Source organism: Eubalaena glacialis, chromosome 14, assembly GCF_028564815.1.
Source record: "Eubalaena glacialis isolate mEubGla1 chromosome 14, mEubGla1.1.hap2.+ XY, whole genome shotgun sequence".
Lineage (NCBI taxonomy): Eukaryota > Metazoa > Chordata > Mammalia > Artiodactyla > Balaenidae > Eubalaena > Eubalaena glacialis.
In genome coordinates, this window is record NC_083729.1 from 79220153 (window position 1) to 79247750 (window position 27598).

Consider the following 27598-nt stretch of genomic DNA (forward strand, 5'->3'; position numbering starts at 1 on the left):
AGCTCCAGCAAGCTTGAACTTAAAATCATTCCACTTAATGTAGCTCATTGCCTAAAGTGGGTGCACCATAAAAATAAACAAGGACCTACTGTATAGCACAGGGAACTATATTCAATATCTTGTAATAACCTATAATGGAAAACTATCCGAAAAAGAATATCTACATTGAGACATATATTATATATATAATTGAATCACTGTGCTGTACACGTGAAACTAACGTGACATTGAAAATCAACTCTACTTCAATTAAAAAAAATTTTTTAATTAAAAAAGTAAAGTGGGTGCACCATAAATACTGAATTTGGAAAGGATCCATCTTTATAGGAAGGCCATTTCTTCAGGTCCAGCTATGAGGAACTTGCCTAATATTGGTAGGAGTGACTTTGTGACTTCGAGTACTTGCTTGTTTGACAGTTTCTGCTCTTTTCTTTCTCTGTTACAGATAGTAACTGTCCTTATTGAAGCCCCCAGCAGGGCTGCAGCCAGAACTGAGGCGCTAGCAGGCATGTAAAGCTGGTCATGCATCTACGCTGCTTGATACATTTCGAGCCCAGTAACAGAAGAGCCTTCCTGAGATTGCTGTCACCATACTTGCGTGTCACCTTCACAAGGTTGGCCAGTGTGTGAGTGTTTGGTCATATGCTGTCATGGAAGTCAAGGAGGAGGGAAAGGAAAGGGAGGCAGATGCTGAGACCCCAGAGAGAGCTAGTTCCTGAGGAGCCATAACTTTCCCTCAATTACAGTGAGCCAAATGTCTAGCCCTAGAGTCGGGAGGTGTTCCTGGTCTTGGTGTTAGGAATCAGTCAGTGCGTCCTGTCCCCTGACAAAGAGTCCATCTTGTTACTGGCAGCCAGTTTGCAGGGAACCCAGATCATATTCTCTGGAGGGCTGACCTCAGAGCAGTGCCACCCTCCTTCCTTAGTCAACCAAGTCTGGGGAATTTCCTGGCGGTCCAGCGGTTAGGACTTCATGCTTTCACTGCCAAGGGCCCGGGTTCAACCCCTGGTCAGGGAACTAAGATCCTGCAAGCCGTGCAGCGTGCCAAAAAAAAAAAAGTCAACCAAGTTTGTGAGGTATGACTGCCAGTCATCTATGTACTTATCCAGATTCTTGTTGTGACAGACATCCATGGTGTCCACTTCCCCCACGATGAGGTGTGGGCCTGTCCAGCCCTCTTGCTAAGGTGGACTCATGAGAGGAAGGGCTTAGAGCTAGCCAGACTGGCTAGGCAGCTGCCACATGTACAATATTGGAGCTAACTGAGGAAGAGTAGGCACAGTGTTGCATTTTGAGTTTCTACCGTCGTAGGAACCGAATCTGGTATTAGGCCCAACCTGCGTCTGAGACCTAAGCAAAGCCTGAGCACTTCAGCTAAGACCGCGCACCAACGTGTCACTCTAAATTAGCCACAGCCCTTTGAGATGCTGCCCCAGATCTCAGTAACTTCATCGTCAGAAACAGATCCCCACCACTTACAGTGGTGCTGCCTCCTGGGTACTGATGGTCCAGCCCTCGGACTCCTGCAGGCACCCCTTCTTTCCATCCAGTGACATGGATAATAAGAGGCAGGCATTTGGCTAAAGCAGCCTGTTTATTCAGAATATGTTTACAGCTGCTTGAAGATTTTTAAAGTCAGTTCTTAACAGAAGCATAACTGAATGACGAAACCAGTTTTATTCTTTAAATTTTTTTTTTTTTTTTTTTTTTCAGGGCTGAGGCTCCAGAGAGCTCAGGGACTTCTTTCGGGACTCACAGAAACCTACACCCTGGTGATGGCACACAGGGACTGTTTTCTTGTTCTTAGTCTAAATGACTGCCAAGAAGGAAGGCAAAGGTAGAACAGTCGGATCTCGGGCTCTCCCCAGAGCTTCTAATCTCAGACCTTATTAAACTCGTTTCTGAGCCCAAGGACGAAGCTCACTTGCACAAATGATTTTGAGTCATGAATGAAAACTCTTGCTCTTTCCATAATGAGAAAGAATTAAGAGATGGACAGGTAAGCAAGCACTTCTGTTTGGGAAAGAAGGTGTTGGTTTGGGTTATGTTGTTAATAGTAATAAGATAGAGCATACATCAAGAGGGTGTGGAGCTTTAGAAATGTGTAGGAAAAATCCTCACTATAGTTCTCTTTGTTCTGTTAGAAGAAGCTTCTAGTCACTTCTGGGTCAGTTGCCTTTCCTGACAGCTTATTTTCTAAGTGGGCTATGGGATTTTGGTCTGGATTTGCTTGGGTGGGAGGGGAATTTCAGGCAGAATCCCCCAAGAAATGTGTATTTCATCAATTTGGGTTGTTTACCTTACTGGCCCTTTCTCTCTCCAACGCGTGTTTTGGCCTGATTATCGTCAGGACCCCTGATTCAATGTGCTATGTCTTTTTTTTTTCTTTTCGGCTGCACTGGGTCTTAGTTGCAGCATGCAGGATCTAGTTCCCCGACCAGGGATCGAACCCAGGTCCCCTGCATTGGGAGCGCAGGGTCTTACCCACTGGACCACCAGGGAAGTCCCCCAGTGTGCTGTGTCTTTGTGTGAGCCTGGTGGCTTACCCTGCATTCCTTACCTTTTTCACTACCTTGCCCAGAAACAGTCTTAAATGGAGCCTGTGGGATTCAGTGGCCAGAATGGGGACAAAGCCTGTGCTTTGGGAGTCCAGGGAGGTTTTTGTCACTGTTCTAAGATAGGTGAACTGTTCTTCCAGAGAACATCCATCTTTGGACACTAGAGGGGACTGAATCGGAGAGGGAAAGGAAGGATGCGATGAGTCCTGAGCACACAGACTTCTCCAGGGAGCTGTTCAGCACGATGAATTAGCAGATATTTTTGAGAATGTATCTTGAGCCTAGTGCTGTGCAAATGGTCTAAGAAATATAAAACAAGTATACGAGAAGGTCCCTGCACTCAAAGCGGCAGAGTCTGACTGGGGAGACGGGTCTTTTGCACAGGCCCTTGTGGCACATACAGAGGGGCTATAAGACTTAGAGACGTGAGGGACCACTGTAGCCCCAGTTGGTAAGGTCGGCCGCCCCGAGGAGGTGGAACTGATCTTGAAGGGACCAGAAAACACTGAGAAGGTGGAGGAGGGGGCGGATTCTGGAGGAAAACCACATGACCCAAGGGCTGGAGGTGAGAGGAGCTGCAGCGAATATGTTCATTGGATCAAAGTGGGAGACAATAGTGCTTAGGCATCGTGAGGTCAGTTATGGATGAGTTAGCTCAGCTGTGGTGTGTTTAGGTGTCCATTCTTGTGTCCCAGGGAAAAAGAAATCAAAAAAATCAAAGCTGTGTTTAAGGAATGTTAGTTGGCAAAAATATGTGGAAGGGATTAGAGTAACAGGACAATCTGGGATTCTCGGGCCTTGACATAAGCATTGATTCCTTTAATTATTATTTTTTCTTTTATTTATTTTAGAGAAAATAATTCTGCAGATGGTTCAAAATCCAAAAGTACAGAGGATGTACATATAGTGAAAAAACTACCTTGCACCCTTGTCCCCCAGCTACCCAATTTTCCTGATGGAAGCAAAGTTATTACTTCCTTGGATATAATTCTGGAAATAGTCTCTGTAAAGACAAGCAAATATATTTATGTGTTTTTTAGAAATTCAAATGGTAAAATAGTGTATATACTCTTCCCTTTGTGTTTTCACTTAATATATCATGAAGATTGTTCCAAGTTGTCCATAAAGCACTTTCTTACTCTTTTTTATGGCTGTATAGGATCTCATTGAGTGGATATGCTTTAATTTGTTTAAAATTAGTCCATTAGTGACAACTAGATTTATCATGGCGATCACTTTGAAATGTATAGAAATATCAAATCACTGTGTTGTGCACCAGGAACTAACATTGTTGTAGGTCAATTATACTTCAAAAACAAACAAATAGGGACTTCTCTGGTGGCACAGTGGTTAAGAATCCGCCTGCCAATGCAGGGGACACGGGTTCAATCCCTGGTCTGGGAAGATCCCACATGCCGCAGAGCAACTAAGCCCATGCACCACAATTACTGAGCCTGTGCTCTAGAGCCAGCGAGCCACAACTACTGAAGCCTGCGTGCCTAGAGACCGTGCTCTGCAACGAGGAGCCACCGCAGTGAGAAGCCCGCACACTGCAACAAAGAGCAGCCCTCACTCGCCACAACTAGAGAAAGCCCGCACGCAGCAACGAAGACCAACGCGGTCAAAAATAAAAAAATCAAAATCAAAAACAAACAAACAAAAACAAACAAAGGAACTCATAGAAAAAGAGATCAGATTTGTACCTACCAGAGGTGGGGGTGGAATTGGATGAAGGCGGTCAAAAGGTACAAACTTCCAGTTATAAGAAAATAAGTACTAGGAATGTAATGTACAACATGATAAAGATAACACTGCAGTATATTATAAATGAAAATTATTAAGAGTAAATCCTAAGAGTTCTCATCGCAGGAAAAAAAATTTTTTTTTCTATTTGTTGATGTTGTATCTATAGGAGATGATGGATGTTCACTAAACCTATTGTAGTCATCATTTCATGATGTATATAAGTCAGCTCATTATGCTGTACACCTTAAACTCATACAGTGCTGTCTGTCAGTTATATCTCAGTAAAACGGGGGGAAAAATTATATAAAGTATAATAAAATAAAATTAAAAGTCCATTAGTGGACAGTCAGGGTTTTTCTAGCTTTTTGTTTTTATAAACAGTACTACCATGAATAACACTGTAAACATGTCATTTGTACATGGATGACTGTATGTGTTAGATAAATTCCTACAATGAAATTGCAGGCCCCAAATGTGCACAGCATATGTGATTTCATCAGGTATTGTCAAGCCAGAGAGGTGGTACCAATTTACTCTCCAGTGTCTTATAACTCTTGGTCGTCTAGCCAGCACAGTGTTACCACACTTTTTGATCTTTGATAATAGGATAAATGAAAAACTTCTCAGAGTAGTTTTATTTGACATTTTTCTTGTTATAAGTAAGGTTGAGCATTTCTTCACATGTTTAAGAACTATTTGTGTTTCCTTTTATGTAAACCATCCATATCCGTGCCAATTTTTCTACTGGGTTGGTTTTTTTCCTTACTGATTTGTAGGATCTTTTTTTTTTTTTTAACATATTAGGAAAATTAGCCCTGTATTGGTGATATGAGTTGCAAAAAGTTGGTCAGATGGTTTTTTAAGCTCCAGTAGGGGGAAGGTTTGGCTGAGCAGAAAGGCCAAAAGTGAGGAAACTGCTTCGCTCAACTTTACTTACTCAGAGCCCTGAGACCTTGAACGGAGCCAGGAAATCTGTATAATATTATATTAACATTGGGCTTCCCTGGTGGCGCAGTGGTTAAGAATCTGCCTGCCAATGCAGGGAACACGGGTTTGATCCCTGGTCCAGGAGGATCCCACGTGCCGCAGAGCAACTAAGCCCGTGCGCCACAACTACTGAGCCTGCGCTCTAGAGCCCACGAGCCACGACTACTGAGCCCACGTGCCACAACTGCTGAAGCCTGCGCACCTAGAGCCCGTGCTCCGCAACAAGAGGAGCCACCGCAATGAGAAGCCTGTGCACCGCAACAAAGAGTAGACCCCGCTCGCCACAAGTAGAGAGAGCCCACACGCAGCAGTGAAGACTCAACGCAGCCAAAAATAAATAAAATACATTAAAAAAAAATTTTTTTTAAAGATCATATTAACATTAACTAAGCTTTTCGTGGTTTTTTTTAAGACCGATTAAACAGGAGTTTTCCCTTACAGTATTCCTTGTAGTTGACTTCTTGGGAGTTCATCCATTTTCTGTGTGTGTGTTACTGGAAAAAGGTGTGACATTTAAGCTGTCATCTTTGAGGGACTACTACGTGCCCAGGAGACTGACTTTGGTTTGTCTTGCAGGTTGAAAGTGTGTCTGCTGGGTACCCTCCACCATGTGACAAGGACAACAGTGCTCTTCTGGCTTTCAGGGGAATTCCTGTACGTATCACCCACACCTCAGTGCTTCCTGTCGGTAGAAGCTTGTGTTACTTGCTGCTATGTGGTGCCAGGCACCGGGACACAGGGTGGCACTGACCCTGCCCTCCAGTAGCTCACACTTTGGGGGGGGGGGTGGGGAGGGCACAGACATGCAAAACAACCTCTATCTAATAAGATAATTGTTATAATGAGGCAGAATATAAAGTGCAGCGGGAATACCGAAAACGCACCTCTGTCTCAATTGAGTGGATTTTTGTCAGTCTGCTCTCCAAGGAGGGCATATATTCATACTTGTCCCCACGTCACCCAACTGCTCCATCATAGTTGGCATTTTCCGGGTGCTTCGCTTTAAGATTGGCTTTAACCAACCCATGTGGGAAGCCTAGATTCTTCTGGCCTCCAGTTTCGAGGACACTCGGTACAGCGGGTGGGACTTGTTTGTGTGGGTGGGGGGGACGTGGACTCCGCCCTCACACTAAAGGTCAGCTGCCCCTACAGATCTCAGAGTTGAAGAACCACGGCATCCTCCAGGCCCTGACGGCAGAAGCGAATGGCTGGGAGCCGGCTGGTAAGTCCCCCTCGGCAGAAGCGAATGGCTGGGAGCCGGCTGGTAAGTCCCTCTCGGAGCCTGGGTGGGACTCAAGGCGGCGCTCCCTATGGGTCTGCTTTTCCTCATTTGAATTTCTCTCACTACTTTTCCTGTAGAATTTTTTTTATATATATATTTATTTATTTATTTATTTATTTTTGGCTGCATTGGGTCTTGGTTGCTGTGCACGGGCTTTCTCTAGTTGCAGTGAGCGGTGGCTACTCTTCGTTGCAGTGTGCGGGCTTCTCATTGCGGTGGCATCTCTTGTTGCAGAGCACGGGCTCTAGGCACGCGGACTCAGTAGTTGTGGCTCGCGGGCTCTAGAGCGCAGGCTCAGTAGTTGTGGCACACGGGCTTAGTTGCTCCACGGCATGTGGGATCTTCCCGGACCAGGGCTTGAACCCATGTCCCCTAGCATTGGCGGGCGGATTCCTAACCACTGCGCCACCAGGGATGCCCCTCCTGTAGAACTTCATAGATTTATCATCCTTCAAGAGAAGTTAGAGACCTGAGTTCTAATTTGGCCCCACAAGCCCTGCTGGTAGCTTGCTGTGTGTCTTTTGGGCAAATCATATAAACTCTGTGTCTACAGTGGAAATATTAGTACCTCCTGTGTTCTCAAAGGGATGTTGTGATAATGAAATGAGACAGAGTGGGTGAAAAGCCTTTGGAAAGTTATCCTGTTTTATCTGCTTGATATGGCTCGTCCCATACTATATTTAAAGCTCATTCTACTTCCTAATTTATTACACAGAAAAGCACACTCACCAATTCAGAAGAACCAGTTCTGGAGTCAGATATCTCTGGCCTAAGTCCTGGCTCTTTCACCCATCAGCCCTGTGACCTTGAGCAAGTCACTTAATCTTTCTGACCCTCACTTTCCTCATCTGTAAAACAGGGATTATATCAGAACCTGTATGATAGGAATTGTGTAAGGATTAAGTGAGATAATGTAAAGTGCGTAGCACACAGAATGTAAATCATAGTGAGTGCTCACTGGTGTGTATTGTTATCTTTAAATTCTGCAGACTGAAAACGTAATCTCTAAGAATATGGGGTCTGTTAAAAATATTCCAATGTAGAAAAATTATATGGAGGTCTGTAAAGTATCTTTTAATTGAATTTTGTCTTTACCATGTGGTGACAAACCTAACATTTATTAGAGGTGTTGCCTTAAATGCCAAAATATTTTCTATTGCAGTACAACTGGCATTTATATGCCAGATATTTTTTTTTAAATTTATTTTAATTTATTTTATTTCTTTGGCTGTGTTGGGTCTTCGTTTCTGTGTGAGGGCTTTCTCTAGTTGTGGCAAGCGGGGGCCACTCTTCATCGCGGTGTGCGGGCCTCTCACTACCGTGGCCTCTCTTGTTGCGGAGCACAGGCTCCAGACGCGCAGGCTCAGTAGTTGTGGCTCACGGGCCTAGTTGCTCCGCGGCATGTGGGATCCTCCCAGACCAGGGCTCAAAACCATGTCCCCTGCGTTAGCAGGCAGATTCTCAACCACTGCGCCACCAGGGAAGCCCCCTGCCAGATATTTTTAATCATATTAAACAACTACAGTTTTTTCCCCAGATTGCTCTCAGCTAATTTAAACTAATAGGCCAACTAAATCAGCTGTGCTGTTTACTATGTGATTAAGTAGAAGAGGGCCTAAATAAAGGAGGCAATCGACAAAAGGAAAAACGATAAATAGCCGTACTAACGTGAGCTGGGTTTGTTATCCTGGAGATTTGTGTTTTGGCTCCTCGTTCTTCTGTCAGTGTAGGGGAAAAATAGTATTTACGTCAGGATCATCTTCCGAGGTGGGAGTCCTAAAGGAACAAGGAAAGGAGAGAGATGCTCTTACATGGGTTGGATGTTGGTCTCCAGTTTGGGCACCAGATTGCGTTGCTGCTTGAGACCTTGGACTTTCTCTTGACTACCTTGCTGTCACAGTAAGCTCCCACACCCTCGCCTGTGAGGTCTGTGCTCCTGGCTCACAACCTTTGATCAGCTCGTTTGTGGGTGAAGGTGTGTGGGGTGAAAGATTGATCGAGTTGCTTATAATGATCTGAAGGGTGACAAGTCAGTGAAGCTGGCTGTGGATGAGGGGTGAAGGGTGGGGAGCTTCTTCTCAGCGTCGTGATGAGCATCCATGGCTGCTGTTCCGCTCTTCTTGTTTCGCCACTTTGACCCTCTTTTTCATCTCCCAAGGGTCCAGCATGCTGGAAGTAAGTTTTATTTTCTTCACTGTCCCAGGTTGAGTGTTCTGTATTCTGTTGAAGTTATCTAGTTTGGAAGCCCTAATGTAGTCTGCTACCCCGGGGTGGGGCTGGCAAGATTGAATGTCCTAGAGGTCCAGGGTTCAGGGCCCCGGACCCATCTCATCTGCTCCCACCGTCCACATCCCTGCCAGACCCGAGCCCACAACTGCGTCAGTGATACTAGCTGCTGTTTATTGAGCAAGTGGCCTTTGGGCCACATACTCCCCTAGAATCTGAAGAGTTACGTCATCCTCACAATAGTTGGAAGAGTGATTACAAATGGTTAAGTAACCTGCCCAAAGAAGTACAGCTCGTGAGGGACGGAGATGAAAAGCTCACGAGCTATTTGGCTCTACACTGTGCTTTCACAACTGTCCCCTTCAGCTCCCCAGCAGCCTCCTTGTCCTCATTATCCTTTAGTGTTTTGAGTTTTTGGTAGCTTTTTCTTTCATTTGCAAGTATACTTCCAAAACAGTTCACTGTCACGTGATGTCCTCAGCCCGGATTGCGAGGCAGAGGGGAGCTGTCCTAACCTGCTTTCACCACCCAGGCTAGAAGGCTCACGAGTTTGGGTGTCAGACGGAGGTCTCTCCATCCTCCCCACTGTTTGCCAGTGTCCTCTGTAGCAAATGGGAAAAGCCAGTGATGGGCCATGCTGCCAGCAATTTGGGCCAGAGAGTGGCAGCTGTGGTGTGGAGAAGAGGGGTGTGTGGTGGTTATAGAGCGCCTGTCCTGCTGCTTTTTTCTTCTGTTTCCCCCGCTTTTGTTGTGCTTTCGTTCATTCATCACACATTCATTGTGGGGAATTCCCTGGCAGTCTAGCGATTAGGACTCTGCACTTCCACTGCAGGGGGCACGGGTTTGATCCCTGGTCGGGGAACTAAGATCCTGCATGCTGTGAAGTGCGGCCAAAAACAAAACAAACAAAAAACAACAACAACAAAAACATTCATTGTGCGCCTGTCATGTGTCAGGCGCTGAGAACCCTACCTTCCTGTGGCTCCCAGTGCAGTGGGCAAGACAGTTACAACATGGTGATAAGCGTGGGGTGTCGGGGTCTCTCATGGAGCAGCTCCTAACACGGATTACAGAGGCTAAAGAAGGCACCCCGGTGAGGGTGATACCGGAATTGGCTGAAGGATGAGATGGAACTGCGCCAGAAGGGGCTGGAACTGAAGGTGGGAGAGCGGGGTGTGCAAAGGCACCCAAGGGGGGTGTTGAGAGACTTCAGGTACTTCTGGATGCCCTAGGACAGAGCCAGAGAGGTAACAAGGCTCCCGATTGTGAAGAGTTGGGGTTTCATCTTGAGAATTATGGAGAATCCCTGGAGGGTTCTGAGCAGCGGGCTGACGTCAGATCTGCCTTTTTGAAAGCTCACTCTGGCATGTCAGAGGGCAGCGACAGGGCCCAAGGCAGGCAGGTAAGGCCGGGGGCTACGACAGCAATCCGGACACACCTAGATCTCAGAGGGTCTCCTTTTCTCACTATTGCAGTTATGAATACAGAGGTGCTCCGAGCCCAAGAAGAATGGGAAGCTGTGGACAGTATCCAGCCAGAGACAGGTAACCGCAGGGATGGCGCCGCCTCCTCACAGCCCGCTGCTGCTAAACACACGATCCACCCGTGCGGCTGATGTTCTGTGCCTCTGGGATTAGGATACAGAATTGCTGGGTCTTCTCGTTTTCAATACGTGACATAGGATAAAATCTCTTTTCCCAATTCAGAGGTGATGCCATCGACCTCTGGAGGGAATGGGGATGAACGCCATGGGGAGAGGGCCGCTGGCCGTGAGAGAAGACAGGGAGGACCTTGGTCAGGGTCAGCTTCTGCAGGGTGATGAGGTCAGGCAGAGGATGGAGGCAGGCAGCTAGGACCCCTGTGTCAGGTCGAGCAGGTTGTTCACTATACAAGGAAGTCCCTGGAAATGGGGGCTGAAGCCATCTGCTGGAAGCCTCTGAGGGCTGCATCAAAAACTGTCTCTCTAAAAAAATAAAAATTAAAAAAATTTTAAAAAAAAATAAAAATAAAAAAACTGTCTCTCATGCCTTTCAGGAGGTTTGGATGGAGTTGTGGGAGGGGAGAACTGGGACCCAAATCTAGCCTGAGCCCCACCTGAGCTCCTGAAGAGATGTTAGAGTGGACTGTATCAGCCATCACCTGTATTGCGGACTGATGAGTCAGTACCCTGTGACGAAGGCTGGGTAGGGGATCATTCGTATCCAGGGCGTGAGAAGGGGCAAAGTAGAAGACAGGAAAGGCGCCTAAACAAACCTGTAGCATGCTCCTACGTGGGTACCTCCTCCAGGCAGTGACTTGCCCCTGCTCACAGATGAGTGGACATTAGGGACCCCTGCAGATCTATCCCCACTCACTTCAGGGCTTAGCCTAGTCAGCCTCTGCACAGCCGGGTCCGAAAGGGAGTCAGCCCAGCAGATAACGCCACCCCCTTGACAGAGGGTTGGTTGTAACTGTAGGTGTCTGACGTTTACAGCTGAAAGTCAGCGCTGGGCTTAGAGGTGACAACCAGCAGCCCTCAGTAAATGTCTGCTGATAGAATGACTACTGTTACAAGTGCCAGAGTGTCTTCCCTTTTGCCACAGGGAGCCGGGCCAGCTCAGACCAGCCTGGGCAGCTAATCTCTTTCAGTGAGGCCCTCCAGCATTTCCAGACCGTGGACCTCTCTTCCTTCAAGGTATGACAGTAGGGAGGTTTGGGGGTCTCAAGCAAAGCACTTTCTTCCCAGGAGCCAGGCTTCGTCCCCGCCAGGATAGGGCACTGGGCAAGCAAGATGGAAATTTCCAGGTGAGGGCTTTGTCTCAACTAAGAAATCTCGGGGCGCAGGATCACAAGTGGCCAAGGACCCACATGTCATGGGCCCCGGCAGCCTTTCAGGGACTGTGCCCCCGGAGCTCTAGTGGCCCTGTCTTATAGGGGCCCGTGGAGCTGCTCCCCGCTTTCCCCTCCTAGGGATGGGGAGGGCTGCAGTCAGATGCTAGGGAGTTCCTTGGGGAAGCAGGGCAGCCTGTCCAGAGAGCTGAGTAATTCACTGCCACCGTAGGAAAATCTTCCATCCCCTAGAGGAACAAGAAGTTATTTGGGAATTTAAAAAATATGTGGGGTTGGAAAAAGAAAGAATATTAAGGAGAGTAAAAGCTGACAAGCTTTCTGGGGAATCTTGAGTGACCAGTAGTAAGTTTAGAGAACTGTGATTTCAGATCTTCAACGTAAAGCCTGGCTCAAAGAGAGAGGCTAAAAAGATAGGAATCAGATTGGTTTGTAGGACCCAGAGATCCAGAGGCTGCCGAAATCAGAGTATCCTAAGCCCTGCGGCAATGGCTGTGAACAAGGAGAAGTCAGCAGGAGCTGGTTTAGGCACTGCTGCTGTGGTGTGGACAGACGGCGCCAGCTCCCCTCAGGGGTATCCTGCTCCAAAAAAGTGCCCACTGACTGTTTGTTTGTTTGGCCGTGCCACATGGCATGTGGGATCTTAGTTCCCCAACCAGGGATTGAACTAACGCCCCTTGCATTGCAAGCGTGCAGTCTTAACCACTGGACCACCAGAGACGTCCCCCCCACTGACTGTCTTATCTTAGAAGTTGAGAGGGCTGTTAGACTTTATATTTGTGTCCTTTACAGAAAGAGACAGAGACAGACATACAAAGGGTAGAGGCAGCCCTGCTGGGAAACTTGGCCTGGCATCTGTGAGATGCCAGCCCCCATAGCCAGCCACCTCTAGCTTCCTTGGTAGTCAGTGACATAGCTATTTCTGGAAAAGCCCAGAGGACCAAATGTAGACAACCAGTTGATAAGGCCTGTGCTTGGGGACATCTCTCTCTACTTACAAAGAGCCTACGAGCTGGAAGAGCCTGTCTCCAGAGATTCGCAGTTGCTTCACAGCTTCTGCCCCATTTCCCTGGCCCAGAGGCCAGCCAGTTAGTTGGGAGAACCACTCCTTTCTACAAGACCAGTCCTGTACTGAGCCTGATGGTAAGTTCATTAAAGCAGATGAACACAACACAACACTCTGCCTATTGCCTGCACCTTCCTCCCCAGAAAAGAATCCAGCCAACGATCCGAAGGACCGGGCTTGCTGCCCTCCGGCACTGCCTCTTCGGGCCTCCAAAGCTCCACCAGGGCCTCCGTGAAGAAAGGGACTTGGTCCTGACCATCGCTCAGTGTGAGTGCACGGGTGCTGCCACAAGGCAGGCGCTGCGTGAGTGGTCAGACAGAGAGCACAGTTTGCCTACCCGGTTGCTGAGACTAAGCCAAGGCTATTGCATTTACCATGTTGGGGGGAGAGCAGAGTGTCTGGAGCACCGGCCAGGTCTGTCTTGGCTGTACCGTTCTCTGGGAAGCACTCAGTCCTCCCCTGAGGGCCAATCCAACAGAGCATGGGTGTGTTTTGGGGCAGGTGGCCTGGATAGCCAAGACCCAATGCATGGCCGAGTCCTCCAGACCATCTATAAGAAGCTGACCGGCTCCAAGTTTGACTGTGCCCTCCACGGAGACCACTGGGAAGATCTGGGCTTTCAGGGTAAGAGAGGGAAATGGTTCATCTTCTCCCTGACTCCTTATTCCAGGAATAGAGTGAGAACCCAGACAGTCCTCTTCCTGTCATGCCAGCACCATGAGACAGGATATCTGGGGCAGAGCATTTCAGGAAGAGGGTACAGCAAATGCAAAGGCCCTGAGGTGAAATGTGTGTAACTCTTTCTGAGAAGTAGCAAGGAGTGTGGCTGAAGTGGAGAAGGAGAATAGTTCACTCGGGGCCTTGCAGGCCAGTGTAAAATATTTACTCTAAGTGAGATAGAAAGCATGGGAGTAATAGGATTTAGAATCCAGTGTTTTCTTTTTATTCTTTTCTTTTACTATCAATGAAAATTTTTTTTTATATTATTTCATTTTTTTGAGTGAAACAAAATGATTTCACCTGTTTTGGGACTGTACTATTTTTTCAAAATCATATCAAGTTACATTTGTATAGAATAGGAAAATATCTTAATTTAAAAAGGGAACTTTATATACTCATAATTAATTGGTGCTCTGTTGGTACTGACGATGTGTTTAAGTCCCTTTACCTTCCTTCATCTATAATATAATTGTCCTAAATATTCCCTCTGTGTACATTGAGAATCACATCAGTGTTATGATTTTTGTTTCAACCATTAATTTAAATAACTCAAGAGGAGAAGCAAGGTCTGTTGTATTTACCCATATATTTACTGTCTCCATTGTTCTTTCTTCCGTTCTGATATTCTAAGATTCCTTCTTTTATCACTTCCTTTCTGTTTCAGGAACTTCCTTTAGCCATTTTCTAAAGGAGGTCTGCTGGCAATAAGTTCTTTAGCTTTCCTTCATCTGAGAATGTCTTGATTTCCCCTTCACTCCTGAAGGATAATTTCTCTGAATGTAGAATTCCAGGTTGACAGGTCTTTTCTTTCAGCACTTGAAAATAAATGTGCTACTTCCTTTTGGCCTCCATGGTTTCTGATGAGAAATCTGCTGTCACTTGAATTATTTCTCCTTGTTAGATAATAAGTTGTTTCTCTCTCCGCTTTCAAGATCTTTTTTGTTTGTTTTTTTTCTTTTGTTTGCAGGAGTTTGACTATGATATGTCTTAGTGGGGATTTCTTTGGGCTTATCTTATTAAGGGTTTGCTCAGCTTCTTGAATCTGTAGGTTTATGTCTTTGGCCAAACTTGGTAAATTTTCAGCCATTATTACTTTGAGTACTTTTTTCAGCCCTGCTCTTTCTCCTCCCTTGTATAACTCTGATGACACAGATGCTAGATCTTCTGTTACTGTTCCACAGGTCCCAGAGGCTCTGTTCATTTTAGGGGGATCTCTGTATAGCTCAGAGGTCTCCAAGGCTCTGTTTATTTTGTTTTGTTTTTTCTCTCTGTTGTTCAGATGCGCAATTTATATTGTTCCATCTTCAAGTTCACTGGTTCTTTCCTCTTTGGTCTCTATTCTGCTGTTGAGCCCATCCAGTGAGTTTTTAATTTTAGGTATTATATTTTTCAGTTCTGAAGTTTCTGTTTGGTTCTTTACATCTGATATTTCTTTACTGAGGCTTTCTATTTTTTCATTTTTTTCAAATGTTTGTATTTGCTTATCAAAGGCATTTTTATGATAGCTGCTATTGTAGTTTTCTATTGTTGCTGCAGAAAATTACCACAAATTTAGTGGCTTAAATCAACACAGATTTATTATCTTCTAGTTCTGTAGTTCAGAAGTCTGACACAGTCTCACTGGGGCAAGATCAAGGTGGCAGCAGGGCTGCATTCCTTTTTGGAGGCTCTAGGAGAAAATCTATTTCTGTGCCTTTTCCACCTTCTAGAGTCCGCCCACGTTCCTCCTCCTTCAGAGCCAGGAACACAGCATCTCTCTGAGCTGATTCTGTCCTCACATCTCTTTTTCTGACTCTGTGCTTCTACCTCTCCCTCTCTCACTTTTAAGGATTCTTCTGACTACATTGGGCCCAGCCAGATAATCCAGGATAATCTCCCTATCCTGATAAGCAAGCTTCATTCTAACTGCAATCTATCCTGATTAGCAACCTTCATTCTAACTGCAATCTTGATTCCCCCTTGCTGTGCAACAGAACGTACTTGTAGGTTCTGGGGATTAGGACGTGGATATCTCTGGAGGTGCCGTTATTCTGCCTAGGACAGCTGCTATAAATTGCTTATCAGGTAATTCCAACATATGTGTGATCTCAGTGTTGCTATCTGTTGATTGTCTTTTCTCATTCAAATTGAGATTTTCCTAGTTCTTGGTGTAATGAGTGATTTTTTATCGTGTCCTAGATATTGTGGGTATTATGTAATGACAGTGTTGATCATCTTTAAATCTTCTATTTTAGCAGGCCTCCTCTGACACTGGGCAGTGGGGGAAGGGTGATGTCACCTCATTACTGCCAGGTGGGGATAGAAATCCAGGTATCCCACTTGACCTCCACTAATACCACTGGCTGGGTGGGGCAGGGGTGCCTCATTGCTGTTCCCATGTAGCCTTCACTGATGTCGCAGAGGGTGTGGTGGGCTCCTTAGCACTAGAGAAGGATAAAAGTCCCAGCTCCCCGCTTCTTTGACTGCCTTTGCAGAGCTGAGGGGCACCTTGTTACAGTCAGGCAGGGGAAGTCTAGGCTCTCCACTTGGACAGTGATTAAGGTAACCAAGTCATTGAATCTCACAGAGCAGGGATTTCATTAAGCTCCCTGAATTTCCTCTTGGTTTTTGTTTTAGGAACAAATCCAGCCACAGACTTGAGAGGAGCAGGCTTCCTTGCCCTCCTGCATCTCCTGTACCTGGTGATGGACTCAAAGACCTTGCTGATGGCCCAGGAGATTTTCCGCCTGTCTCGTCACCATGTCCAGGTGGGGCTTTGGTGGGAAGCCAGCAGAGAGGGCTGTAGGGGCTAGGACCTGGGCAAAAGGCTCTCCTTAGTAACCATGACAGCTTTGCAGGTAGATCTCCAATTGCTGAGGGTCCTCAGGACAACTGAGGCAAACCAGGCATGGGCATCCCTGTCACCCTGACCTGGCTGGAATCTGAGCTCCACCACTCATTAGTGTGTGTCTCAAGCAAGTGCCTCAACTCTTCGGAGCCTTGGTTTCCTCATCCATAAAGGGGAAATCATGGAAACGTCAGCTGGATAGTTGGGAAAATTAAATGAGGTAATGTGCAAAAGCACTAGACACAACTGTGGTACCAGTGTCTCAGCTCACTGCCCTCCGAGTATTGGCAGGTTCTCCTGACCCTGGAGGAGGGGGGGGTCAGCCTTTATTTGCCCAGAGAAGAATGTTTGGCTCCAAGTGTCAGGTGACACGTGGACTTGCTGAAAGGCCAGAAGTGGCTCCTGTAGCCCTCAGGTTCTGTCCAGGCCTGCTCTCCAGGGTTGGTTTGATGGTTTTCCCCTGTAGTAAAAGGTGGTAGTCCCTCCATTTTAGAAAACAAACTTGACCTGTTTCCTGCCATTCATCTGTCCCAGATTCATGGGGCCTGGAATTCATTCATGTACTAAGCAGGTATTTATTTAGCATTCCCTGTGCTACTTATTGTTCTTGGTGCTTGGGAAACATCAGTGAGCAAAACAGACAAAGATCCTTCCAGCAGAGAGGACAAGACAGGAAGCCTAATACATAAATAAATTATAGAGTATGTTAAAGGTGGTAAGTGCTAAGTAGGCAAGGTTAGGAGAATGTGGGAGGATTACAGTTTTATGGGGTATTAGGGTAGCTCTCATGAGAGGGTGAGACTTAAACCAAGCCTTAAAGGAGGTGAGGATGTTAGCCAAGCTTGTATTTGGAGGAAGAGCATTCCACACAGAGGGGGCGGCTAGAGCAAAGGTCCCAGAGGAGGTGTATGTCTGGCATGTGCAGGAACAGCAGGGAGGCCAGCTGGAGCAGAGGAGCAGGGAGGGCGGTAGGAAGGAGGTGATGGGGTAACAGGGAGCAGACGGTGTCGGGCCCGGTACGCTATGATGAGGATGTTTGCTTTTACTCTGAGTCAGGTGAGGGTTTTGAACAGCCTGGAGTGACACGATCCAACTTACCTTCTTAAATGGATCCTACCAGCCATTGGTTTGAGAGTAGTCTCTGGTGAGGGCTTTTGTAATCAAGTTAAGAGATGATGGTGATCTGGACCAGGGTATTTTCAGAGGAGGCGTTGTGAAGTGATCAGATTCTGGATATAGAATCTTGAGTGTATGGGCTGTAGAGAATAGAGCCAGCATATTTTTCGGATGGTTTGGGTACAGGTGTAAGAAAAAGAGGCATTAATGGTGATTTTTAGCCTGAGCAGCTAGAAAGACAGAGTGGCCACCAACTGAAATGGAAAAGAAAGAGCGAGGCTGGGGGTGGTTCCATCTGCCATATAAATTTTAGACTGAGGTTATGCATTTGTTTGTTTGTTTGTTTCATAAATTTATTTATTTATTTATTTTTGGCTGCGTTGGGTCTTCGTTGCTGCGCGCGGGCTTTCTCTAGTAGCAGCGAGCAAGGGCTACTCTTCCTTGCGGTGCGCGGGCTTCTCACTGCAGTGGCTTCTCTTGTTGCGGAGCACGGGCTCTAGGCACACGGGCTTCAGTAGTTGTGATACGCGGGCTCAGTAGTTGTGGCTCGCAGGCTCTAGAGCGCAGGCTCAGTAGCTGTGGTGCACGGGCTTAGTTGCTCCGTGGCATGTGCGATCTTCCCGGACCAGGACTCGAACCCGTGTCCCCTGCAGGCGGATTCTTAACCACCGTGCCACCAGGGAAGCCACAGGTTATGCGTTTTTGACAACTACAGAAGTGACGTACCTCATGTCAGGAGCACCCATGTCAACATGTCGTATTCCTGGTGAAGTTAACCTTGGGCACATGGTTAAGGCGGTATCAGCCAGGTTTCTATGCTGTAAAGTTACTATGTTTCCCTTTGTAATTAATCACTGTCTTGGAGGAAGATACTTGGAAGCTATACAAATATCCTGTTTTTCCTCAAACTTGGTTCTAATAGTGATTTTGTTTCCCTCATTCCTCCTACATTTATTAATTTTTAAATTTATTAATTGGAATTCTTCTGTAAGAATGAATTGCCTTTGCTATTTATTGGTTCAGGTACTTTTTATATCCGCATGGACTCAGATATTTATTTTATTCTATGGGATATAACCCAACACTTTTATTATTTATTTTGTTGCTAAAATTGTTCCCATGTCGACCATTTTAAGAGCTCTTTCAGGTGGTACCTGTGCCCTTTCAGCATGCCCTGTCCTTTTTTGAGCACTTTTCTACTTTCTGGATCCTAAAGATGCTCTAGGCTCTTGTATTTTTCCTGAATGATTCCCAGCCCTGAGATCAACCACTTCTCCAAAGAGCTCTTGTTCTTTAGTTGGAGACTGATATTTGGAAACCAAGATCTGAGTGCTGGTTGTTCTCACTGGTATTAAGATCTCACTGCTTCTAGGCCCTCTCAGTGGCCAGAGCTTGGAAAATATATATGTGTCACTGGTTCCCTCCTGACTCTGAAAGGAATGGTCTCCAGTGGTGAGCAGACCTGTCCAGGCCCCAGCAGCAGTTCACAGAGAACGGGAAGGGGGGTGTGATGCTGCCTGAGGGAGAGGAGCTGAGAATGAGTGGCTGAAGGTCAGACCTGCAGCATTTTCTTCAGATCATTGTGTCTTAGAGCTGGAGTCAGGCCAGCCTGCACTGCAAAAACAGACTGTTCCAGTAACTGTGTTGTTGGTCATATTAGTTAATTCTCAGAACCTCAGCTTCTTCCTTTGTAACATGAGAAAATAATCCCAACTCCGTAGACTTATTCTGAGTTGGAGAAAAACTGTGTAAAGTGCTAAGCACATTAGTCATTCAAGGAGTGTTAGTTATCAAAGTAACTTTTGATTTCTGTGAGCAAAAATACATTTTATATACATCTTACGGATAATACATGCATACGTAAATACATCTTGTGTTTTCAAAATCATATCTGCGCTTGCGCCTGCACACACACACACAACACATACATCCACACATGTACCCACAGCCATTGTAAGGTGAGATAGATCCATTTTGAATCTAAAACTTCTTGACTACAAAACAAATAGTCACATAGTTCCTGCCACCTGGGCAGTTTTTCATTTCGTTCACTGCATATCTCTGTTATCTTTGAGGAAAAGTACCCATTAAAACCTGACAGTTTCACGTACGCCCATCTCTTCCAGGAGACACTGGAGGAGGCAAGAGGGGACTTTGTGAGGATCTGGTCTTGAGGTATATCAGGACCCATGAGTTGAGAATGTGGGCGTATTCTGTGCTCTTCACGATGCGGGGAGGTAATGTCTGGGTCAAGTTTGAGAACCAGACCAGTTAGCTTTTGAAACAATGCGGTCTCTTGTAGCGACGCTGCTTTGTTATAGGAGGCCCAGAGGTTGAGGCATATCTTAGCAGTCACTGGGCCAGCCCCTTGTTGTACAGACAGTGAAGACCCAGAGAGGGGAAATGGCTTGCCCAAGGTTCCCCAGCTAATGAGTATTTCCTAGAAATCATCTCTGACCTCAGTGCCTCCCTTCTTGTGGTTTTTGAAGGCTCTCTTGTAAGACCTTCCTGCAGAAATATGGAAGCCAGGGTAGAGAGTTAGTGCCAATTCAGCATCCCTCATTCGTTTTCAAGGACAGGCTTGACTGAGGTGAGGGGGTAGGTCATTGGATATCTGAGGGAGGAACGTCCCAGGCAGAGGGAAGAGCAAGACGAGAGAGGATGCCCTGGGTACTTGATCTGGGTACGGACCAGCCTGACCACTTTGACCAACCTGTTCCTCATCCCTTCACCTGCTGGCCTTTGTGGAATTTATTGTGGATTTATATTTACTCCACAACATGCATGTCAGACAATAAGAAGGAATAGCAGCTTAAAATAATAAGAGGGCTGGTGTAGGTGTCAGGAAGCTAGATCCTAGTTCCATCTGCAGTATCATTACTTAGCTATGATTTGAGGCAAGTCATCTAGCCTCTCTGGGCCTCACTTTGCTGTTTTATGAAATAAGAGATTTGGCCTAAATGATTCTAAGGTCCCTTCTGGCTTTATGATTCCTTGAACTCTTAAGTAACTCCAAGGTTTAAAGGAAAACTTCACCTCAAGCCCTTATGAATCTTGAAAATGCAGTTTTCCATGAGGCACGTAGGAGACAGAGTAACAGTTGGGGGACTCAGACCTGCCAGCAGCCAGTCCTGTCTCTTTCCTAAGGAGAGAGCTGAGGTCTCAGGTACCTGTGGTACATCCTACTAAAGGGGAATTGGCCAGAAACTACAGATGCTGGGGGAACCCAGGACTCCATGGAAGTGCATGGTCCACGCTGTCCTGAGGAGGAGGAGTGCTACAGTTCAGACGCTGAGATGCAGGCCCCATCTGGCTGATTGCTGGCAGGCAGGGAAGCCCCTCACAACAGTAGTTACTCACAGACAACAATTTGTATAGCTTTCCTTGCAATTTCCGTCTGTTATTTCATTCCATCAACATGACAAGCCTGCGAAAAGGTAGGGCAGAGATGATCCTTGTAAATCTTCATTTCCCGGCAAAGGAACGTGAAGATATTACAGACCAATATCACTGATGAATATAGACAAAAAGATCCTCAACAAAATACTAGCAAACAGAATCCAGCAACACATTAAAAGGATCATACACCATGCTCAAGTGGGATTTATCCCAGGGATGCAAGGATTCTTCAATATACGCAAATCAATCAATGTGATACACCATATTAACAAATTGAAGAAGGAAAACCATATGATCATCTCAATAGATGCAGAAAAAGCTTTTGACAAAATTCAACACCCATTTATGATAAAAGCTCTCCAGAAAGTGGGCATACAGGGAACCTACCTCAACATAATAAAAGCCATATACAACAAACCCACAGCAAACATCATTCTCAATGGTGAAAAACTGAAAGCATTTCCTCTAAGATCAGGAACAAGACAAGGATGTCCACTCTCGCCACTATTATTCAACATAGTTTTGGAAGTCCTAGCCACGGCAATCAGAGAAGAAAAAGAAATAAAAGGAATACAGATCGGAAAAGAAGGAGTAAAGAAGTAAAAGAAGGAGTCACTGTTTGCAGATGACATGATACTGTACATAGAGAATCCTAAAGATGCCACCAGAAAACTACTAGAGCTAATCAATGAATTTGGTAAAGTTGCAGGATGCAAAATTAATGCACAGAAATCTCTTGCATTCCTATACACTAATGATGAAAAATCTGAAAGAGAAATTAAGGAAACACTCCCATTTACCATTGCAACAAAAAGAATAAAATACCTAGGAATAAACCTACCTAGGGAGACAAAAGACCTGTATGCAAAAATCTATAAGACACTGATGAAAGGTATTAAAGATGATACAAACAGATGGAGAGATATACCATGTTCTTGGATTGGAAGAAATATTGTGAAAATGACTATACTACCCAAAGCAATCTACAGAGTCAATGCAATCCCTATCAAATTACCAATGGCATTTTTTACAGAGCTAGAACAAAAAATCTTAAAATTTATATGGAGGCACAAAAGGCCCCAAATAGCCAAAGCAGTCTTGAGGGAAAAAAACGGAGCTGGAGGAATCAGACTCCCTGACTTCAGACTATACTACAAAGCTACAGTAATCAAGACAATATGGTACTGGCACAAAAACAGAAATATAGATCAATGGAACAGGATAGAAAGCCCAGAGATAAACCCACACACCTATGGTCAACTAATCTATGACAAAGGAGGCAAGGATATACAATGGAGAAAAGACAATCTCTTCAGTAAGTGGTGCTGGGAAAACTGGACAGCTACATGTAAAAGAATGAAATTAGAACACACCCTAACACCATACACAAAAAGAAACTCAAAATGGATTAGAGACCTAAATGTAAGACTGGACACTATAAAACTCTTAGAGGAAGACATAGGAAGAACACTCTTTGACATAAATCACAGCAAGATCTTTTTTGATCCACCTCCTAGAGTAATGGAAATAAAAACAAATGGGACCTAATGAAACTTAACAGCTTTTGCCAAGCAAAGGAAACTACAGACAAGATGAAAAGACAACCTTCAGAATGGGAGAAAATATTTGCAAACGAATCAACGGACAAAGGATTAATCTCCAAAATATATAAAGAGCTCATGCAGCTCAGTATTAAAAAAACAACCCAATCCAAAAATGGGCAGAAGACCTAAATAGACATTTCTCCAAAGAAGACATACAGATGGCCAAGAGGCACATGAAAAGCTGCTCAACATCACCAATTATTAGAGAAATGCAAATCAAAACTACAGTGAGGTATCACCTCACACCAGTTAGAATGGGCGTCATCAGAAAATCTACAAACAACAAATGCTGGAGAGGGTGTGGAGAAAAAGGAACCCTCTTGCACTGTTGGTGGGAATGTAAACTGATACAGCCACTATGGAGAACAGTATGGAGGTTCCTTAAAAAACTAAAAATAGAATTACCATATGACCCAGCAATCTCACTCCTGGGCATATACGAAACTGGGCAGCTAGTAAGTGGTGAAGCTGGGGCGAGGACCCCCATCACCTGACAGCTCGCCCAGCAGTGGGCTCCTTACAGCGGGGTTCTCAGCCAGCAGCCCGCCTCAGAGTCACCTGGGGGGATGCAGGTGCCCAGGCCCCTCCTTCCCCAGAACTACTGAATTGGAACCTCCAGGAATGGGGCCATGTCAGCAGCAGCCGCAAAAGACAATCTGGTTTTCTTGCTTCAGTGTTCAAAGGTGTTCAATCCCAACTGTGAGGCGTGAAGAGAAATGAAATTTTAAATGGAAGCTCAGAAGTGTCCACGTCTGATTTCCTCTGCTGTCTTTTTAGTCAGTTCCCTAAACACAGCCTCAGTGTGGTATTTTAGCTCAAAGCCACACTTTTCAGGTCCAAGGGAACTGCTGAAGGAAAGGAGATATTTCTATCTGAATTCCAGTTTTTCACTGCTTTTTAGTAAGTAGGCTTTTACAAAAATATTCCTGAGAATGAATGAACACTAAGTTCGGATCCTCTGTTAATTATGTTGCTACCATGTTCTTGTTCCCATATTTATTTTTAGACTGAAAAAAATCAAGGGAAGGGATGATATTATACAAATATTATGATAATTAAACAGGCAATACCCAAAGGTAGAGATGCATTGCTGCTGACCTCAGCTACCCACTGACGCGCAGATAATAATTATGAACGTTTGTTAACACCTCCTCAGGCCAGTGCTGCACTTAGCATTTTGCACCTGTGATCTAAATTACTCCTTAGAGCAGCTCTGTGAGGTAGGTTGTGGGATAATAGAAAATGTAGACTGTGGATAATAAAAGCTACCCTGGAGAGTTTTTGTAAGGATTAGCGAATTGACTCCACTCAGCATGGCCCTTGTGTCGGGGTCCCCAGGACCACTGGGAGGACTCCCAGGATTTGGTGTATAGTTGTACTCTCAGCTGTGATTTACTGCAGCAAAAGCAAAATCAGCAAAGGGAAGAAGTGCATGGACAACATCCATAGGAAACCAGGTGCGGGCTTCCAGGAGTCCTCTCCCAGTAGAGTCATACAGGACGCACTTAATTCCTCCAGCATCGAATTGCGTAACACGTGGAATGTTGCCAACCAGGGGGCTCATCAGAGATTCAGTATCCGAGGTTTTTACTGGGGGCTGGTCACGCAGGCACCATCTGTCTAGCACGTACCAAAATTCCAGAATCAGAGCGAAGGCAGGTGTTCAGCATAAACCATATGGTTTGCAGTTTGGGTACAGTAGTCAGCCTGAGGGAATGGTGGGAACCCTCTCAAAATCCAAGTTCCCAGATGCCAGCCTTATAAGCAGGCCTTTCTAAGGATGGCAATCTCAGGCCTGCTGTGTTCACTTTTTTTTTTTTAACATCTTTACTGGAGTATAATTGCTTTACAATGGTGTGTTAGTTTCTGCTTTATAACAAAGTGAATCAGCTATACATATACATATATCTCCATATCTCCTCCCTCTTGCGTCTCCCTCCCACCCTCCCTATCCCACCCCTCTAGGTGGTTTTGAGAGACGGGAGAGGCGAGTCTCACAGACTTTGGGTGGCCTTCCTAAGGATACACAGCTGGCAGGTGGCCAGGCCAAGATCTGGAATCCAGGTGTCATGGAAGGCCCTGAGAAAAATCCTTGTGGAGCCAGAAGACCTTCTACAGTTCAGAGCTGGCCACTAGAACTTTTTGCAATGAAGGAAATATTCTCTATCTGCACTGTCCAATGTAGCAGCTCCTAAGCAAGAGTGGCTATTGAGCACTTGAAATACGGCTAGTAAGACTAAGGAGTTGAATTTATAATTTTACTTAATTTTCAATTAATTGAAATTTAAATAGCTACACGTGGCTAGTTGCTATAGTACTGGACAGCACAGTTCTACATCACAATGTAACAGATTTTTCTTCTCAAGGGAAGCAGATGGGATAAATAGACTTTGGCTCTTGTTCTAAGCTAAGGAACGCACTGGTCTATGTGTCCCTCTCAGCCGATGTCCTTGTGTGGGTTCAACAGCGGAAACTAACATGCAGTATTTGCAAATCCCCTGGGGAAAGCCTCTTTTCATTTGCTTGGGTTTTTGTTGTTAAAGAATAGGAAGGAACTGGCCCCTCCGAAAAGAAAGCATTCAGGTGGACACTATAGGGAATTTGGAGGCCCTTCCTGGTAAAGCAGCCCTGCTGGACCCAGTCTGCCCCGCTCGGGAGTAGGACCTGCACAGCCCGTTCTCAGGCCTCTGTGTTACTAAGAGATGGGGTGCGCCCTAAGTCAAGGCTGACTTTTTACCTACTTGTACCTTCTCTGTCTGCTTTTGGGTGAAAAGCTTATGAGCAAATAACCAGAAGCCCAGAGAAGGGGAGAAGAAATTTTAACAACCTATAGAATTGGTTAGATAACTGAGCCTCACTCCTCTTGTGTCCATCCAACCCCAGGGGGTGATGTGGTCCACAGGCAGCGCACTGGGCGGGCCTGGTGAAGGCCAAGGAGAGCTGATGGATCAGATGTTGAAGAGGCCGGAGAACTAGCACAGGGGTTTGTGCACCAGCTTCGGAGTGAATCAACCTCAGTAGGAATCTTGGTTCCAACACCTTAGGAAGGTTATTTAAGGTCACTGACCCTCAGTTTCCTCCTCTGTAAAATGGGAAGATTATTGTGAAAATTAAATGTAAGCATCAGTAATACCAGCTGCTTGCCTCTGGCTGTGATTGTTATCTCCCGCAGGCCAGGTTGGGTTGTGGGTGATGGGAAGCACAGAAGGTGAGAGCCTGGATTGCCACTGACCCGGTACCCCCTCCATTCCAGCAATTCCCCTTCTGTTTGATGTCCGTGAACATCACCCGCATCGCCATCCAGGCCTTAAGGGAGGAATGTCTCTCCAGGTGAGTCCCCACGCTGCTCACCCTGCTCTCCCCGGCCAGCAGAGCCTGGGTCCCTCCCACCCCCCAACCCCCCTGCCTCATCCTCCCAGCTCGCTTCCTCACCTGCTGGTTCCGGGGTACCTGGACAGATCCCTGTGCACCAGCCTCGCAGCCCATCTCTCCTCCCCAACCCTGACCTCAAGATGTGAGGGCTGCTTGGGGAAGGGCTCCCCTTGGGGACGGGGCGGGAGGGCCCCCAGGTGTCAGCCTCTGTCCACTGCTGAGCAGGTGACCTCCCTCGTCCTGCAGGGAGTGTAACCGGCAGCAGAAGGTGATCCCGGTGGTGAACAGCTTCTACGCCGCCACTTTCCTCCGCCTTGCGCACGTCTGGAGGACGCAGCACAAGACCATCTCTGACGCGTGCTTTGTCCTCAGAGGTGTGCTCGCTCTTCTGGGGAGGCCTAGGTCCCCGGGTTCAGGGACCCCAGGGTGGTTGCTAGACTGGTTTTGGGTGCCCTCCTTTCCCCCCACCCCCCATTCACGGCTTCTCAAGTTCCAGCTTCCCCAGGCCTCCAATCCCACCCTCAGGAGCCTGCCGCTCTCCTTCCTCTGCCGCCACTCTCCTCCCTTTCTGGCCCTGTACATCGGGTGACTATATTTTCTGAATCAAAAGCTGGGCCCAACAATTGGACTGGCTATTCGAAGTTGAGACTGTCCTGGACAGGGTAGAGTGTGTGGTCCCTGTGGCCGAATCTGGTTCCTAGGTCTCCCTCTCTGGTGAGCTCTCCATCTTAGATGACTCCTTCACCCTCCTCTCCAGAGTCTCTGGGTTGTGCATTCCACAGCCCCCACAAGCCTCCTGCTCCCCAATCCTCTCTGTTCCAGACTTGGAGGTGTTGGCCAAGAAGAGCCCCAGACGGCTGCTCAAGACCTTGGAGATCTACTTGGCTGGAGTGTCAAAGGGACAGGCCTCCCTGTTGGGGGCGCGGAAGTGTGCTGGGCCACAAGCCCCTCCCTCCAAGGATCTCACTTTCACAGGAGTGTGTGACCTGCCACCACACTCCTCTGAAGGCACATGGCTGATCTGACCAACCCCAGTGAGCGTCGCCGGATCAAAAGCCTTGAAGGGGCTTTGTACCCTGGCACCGTTCTGCCCCTTGCGGCCCTAGCAGAAGGGATGTAGGAAGCCTGTTGGGGGAGCCAAGGACCCTCACCTGCATGAGACATGAGGGGCTGTTAAATTTGACCCACTCCCCGCAGACCTTCCTACAGAGCAAGGAAAACTTTGCCATAATCTTAGTTGGGCTACAGCTTCCAGAGTTGGGTCCTAGGTAATTTCAGTGACAGATCATGAGGTGGGAGACCCCATCTGGATGTTCCACACAGCCCTACATCAAAGATGTTCCCAAGGAGAGGTGCCGGAATTCTGACTCCCTGGCAGCGGGGCTTTCAGGCCTCAGGGGTCCACGGGACAGGGACCAGACATGGGCTGAGTAGTTAGAATGTGAAGGGAGATGGCAGCGGTGGCAGCAGCTGACAGGGGGCAGCATGAACCAGAGAGTGGGCATGGGCCTGCCTTCCTCGCCATCCTCTGGGGTCTCTGGCCTTGCACTTATCCCGCCCTCACCTCTCCCCATCCCTCCTCCCCACTGCTTGTGACACAGAGCCAGGCGCTGTGCTAGGTGTCTGCTGCCACCCATCCTAACCGCCCACCAGCTGGGCTACCCCCTTGGAGGCTGTGCAGGTCCCATCAGGGATGGTTCTCTGGTCTGGGCGAGGGAAGGAGGAAATTCACGTACCAGCAGTTTTTAAATAAAAGAATTCTTCTGGGTTAAGAGTCTCAAGTGTTCTCCTTCCAGACAAGCTCTGTGCCTTCCTGCGGCCCTGTTACCCCAGGGTCCCCTTTAGAGCCAGGCACTCGGCCGGGTGATG

The 27598-nt window shown here is 46.6% G+C and overlaps 1 protein-coding gene across 3 annotated transcripts; it reads left to right on the plus strand.

The window, feature by feature from the left end:
• The first annotated feature begins 449 nt into the window (after nucleotides 1-449).
• ELMOD3 (ELMO domain containing 3) lies at nucleotides 450-27501 on the plus strand. Of its 3 annotated transcripts, none has more exons than XM_061210684.1 (12): nucleotides 450-626; nucleotides 1714-1999; nucleotides 5868-5945; nucleotides 6444-6513; nucleotides 10275-10343; nucleotides 11382-11473; nucleotides 12835-12958; nucleotides 13193-13315; nucleotides 16028-16158; nucleotides 25611-25687; nucleotides 25976-26103; nucleotides 26552-27501. In XM_061210684.1, the coding sequence occupies exons 2-12, from the start codon at nucleotides 1946-1948 to the stop codon at nucleotides 26752-26754; spliced, it is 1149 nt and encodes a 382-aa protein (XP_061066667.1). In that variant the 5' UTR covers nucleotides 450-626; nucleotides 1714-1945; the 3' UTR covers nucleotides 26755-27501. The 3 variants fall into 3 exon arrangements, with proteins under 3 accessions (XP_061066667.1, XP_061066666.1, XP_061066668.1); XM_061210683.1 differs by having other exon boundaries at nucleotides 450-614; XM_061210685.1 differs by lacking the exon at nucleotides 25976-26103 and having other exon boundaries at nucleotides 450-614.
• The last annotated feature ends 97 nt before the right edge of the window (nucleotides 27502-27598 follow it).

Bases quoted from the DNA above. Each gene is read 5' to 3' on its own strand.
- ELMOD3 (XM_061210684.1), top strand. From the start codon at position 1,946: ATGAATGAAAACTCTTGCTCTTTCCATAATGAGAAAGAATTAAGAGAT. The intron at 12,959-13,192 runs GTGAGTGCACGG...GTTTTGGGGCAG, and splicing joins GGTCCTGACCATCGCTCAGT to GTGGCCTGGATAGCCAAGAC. The intron at 16,159-25,610 runs GTGGGGCTTTGG...CCTCCATTCCAG, and splicing joins TGTCTCGTCACCATGTCCAG to CAATTCCCCTTCTGTTTGAT.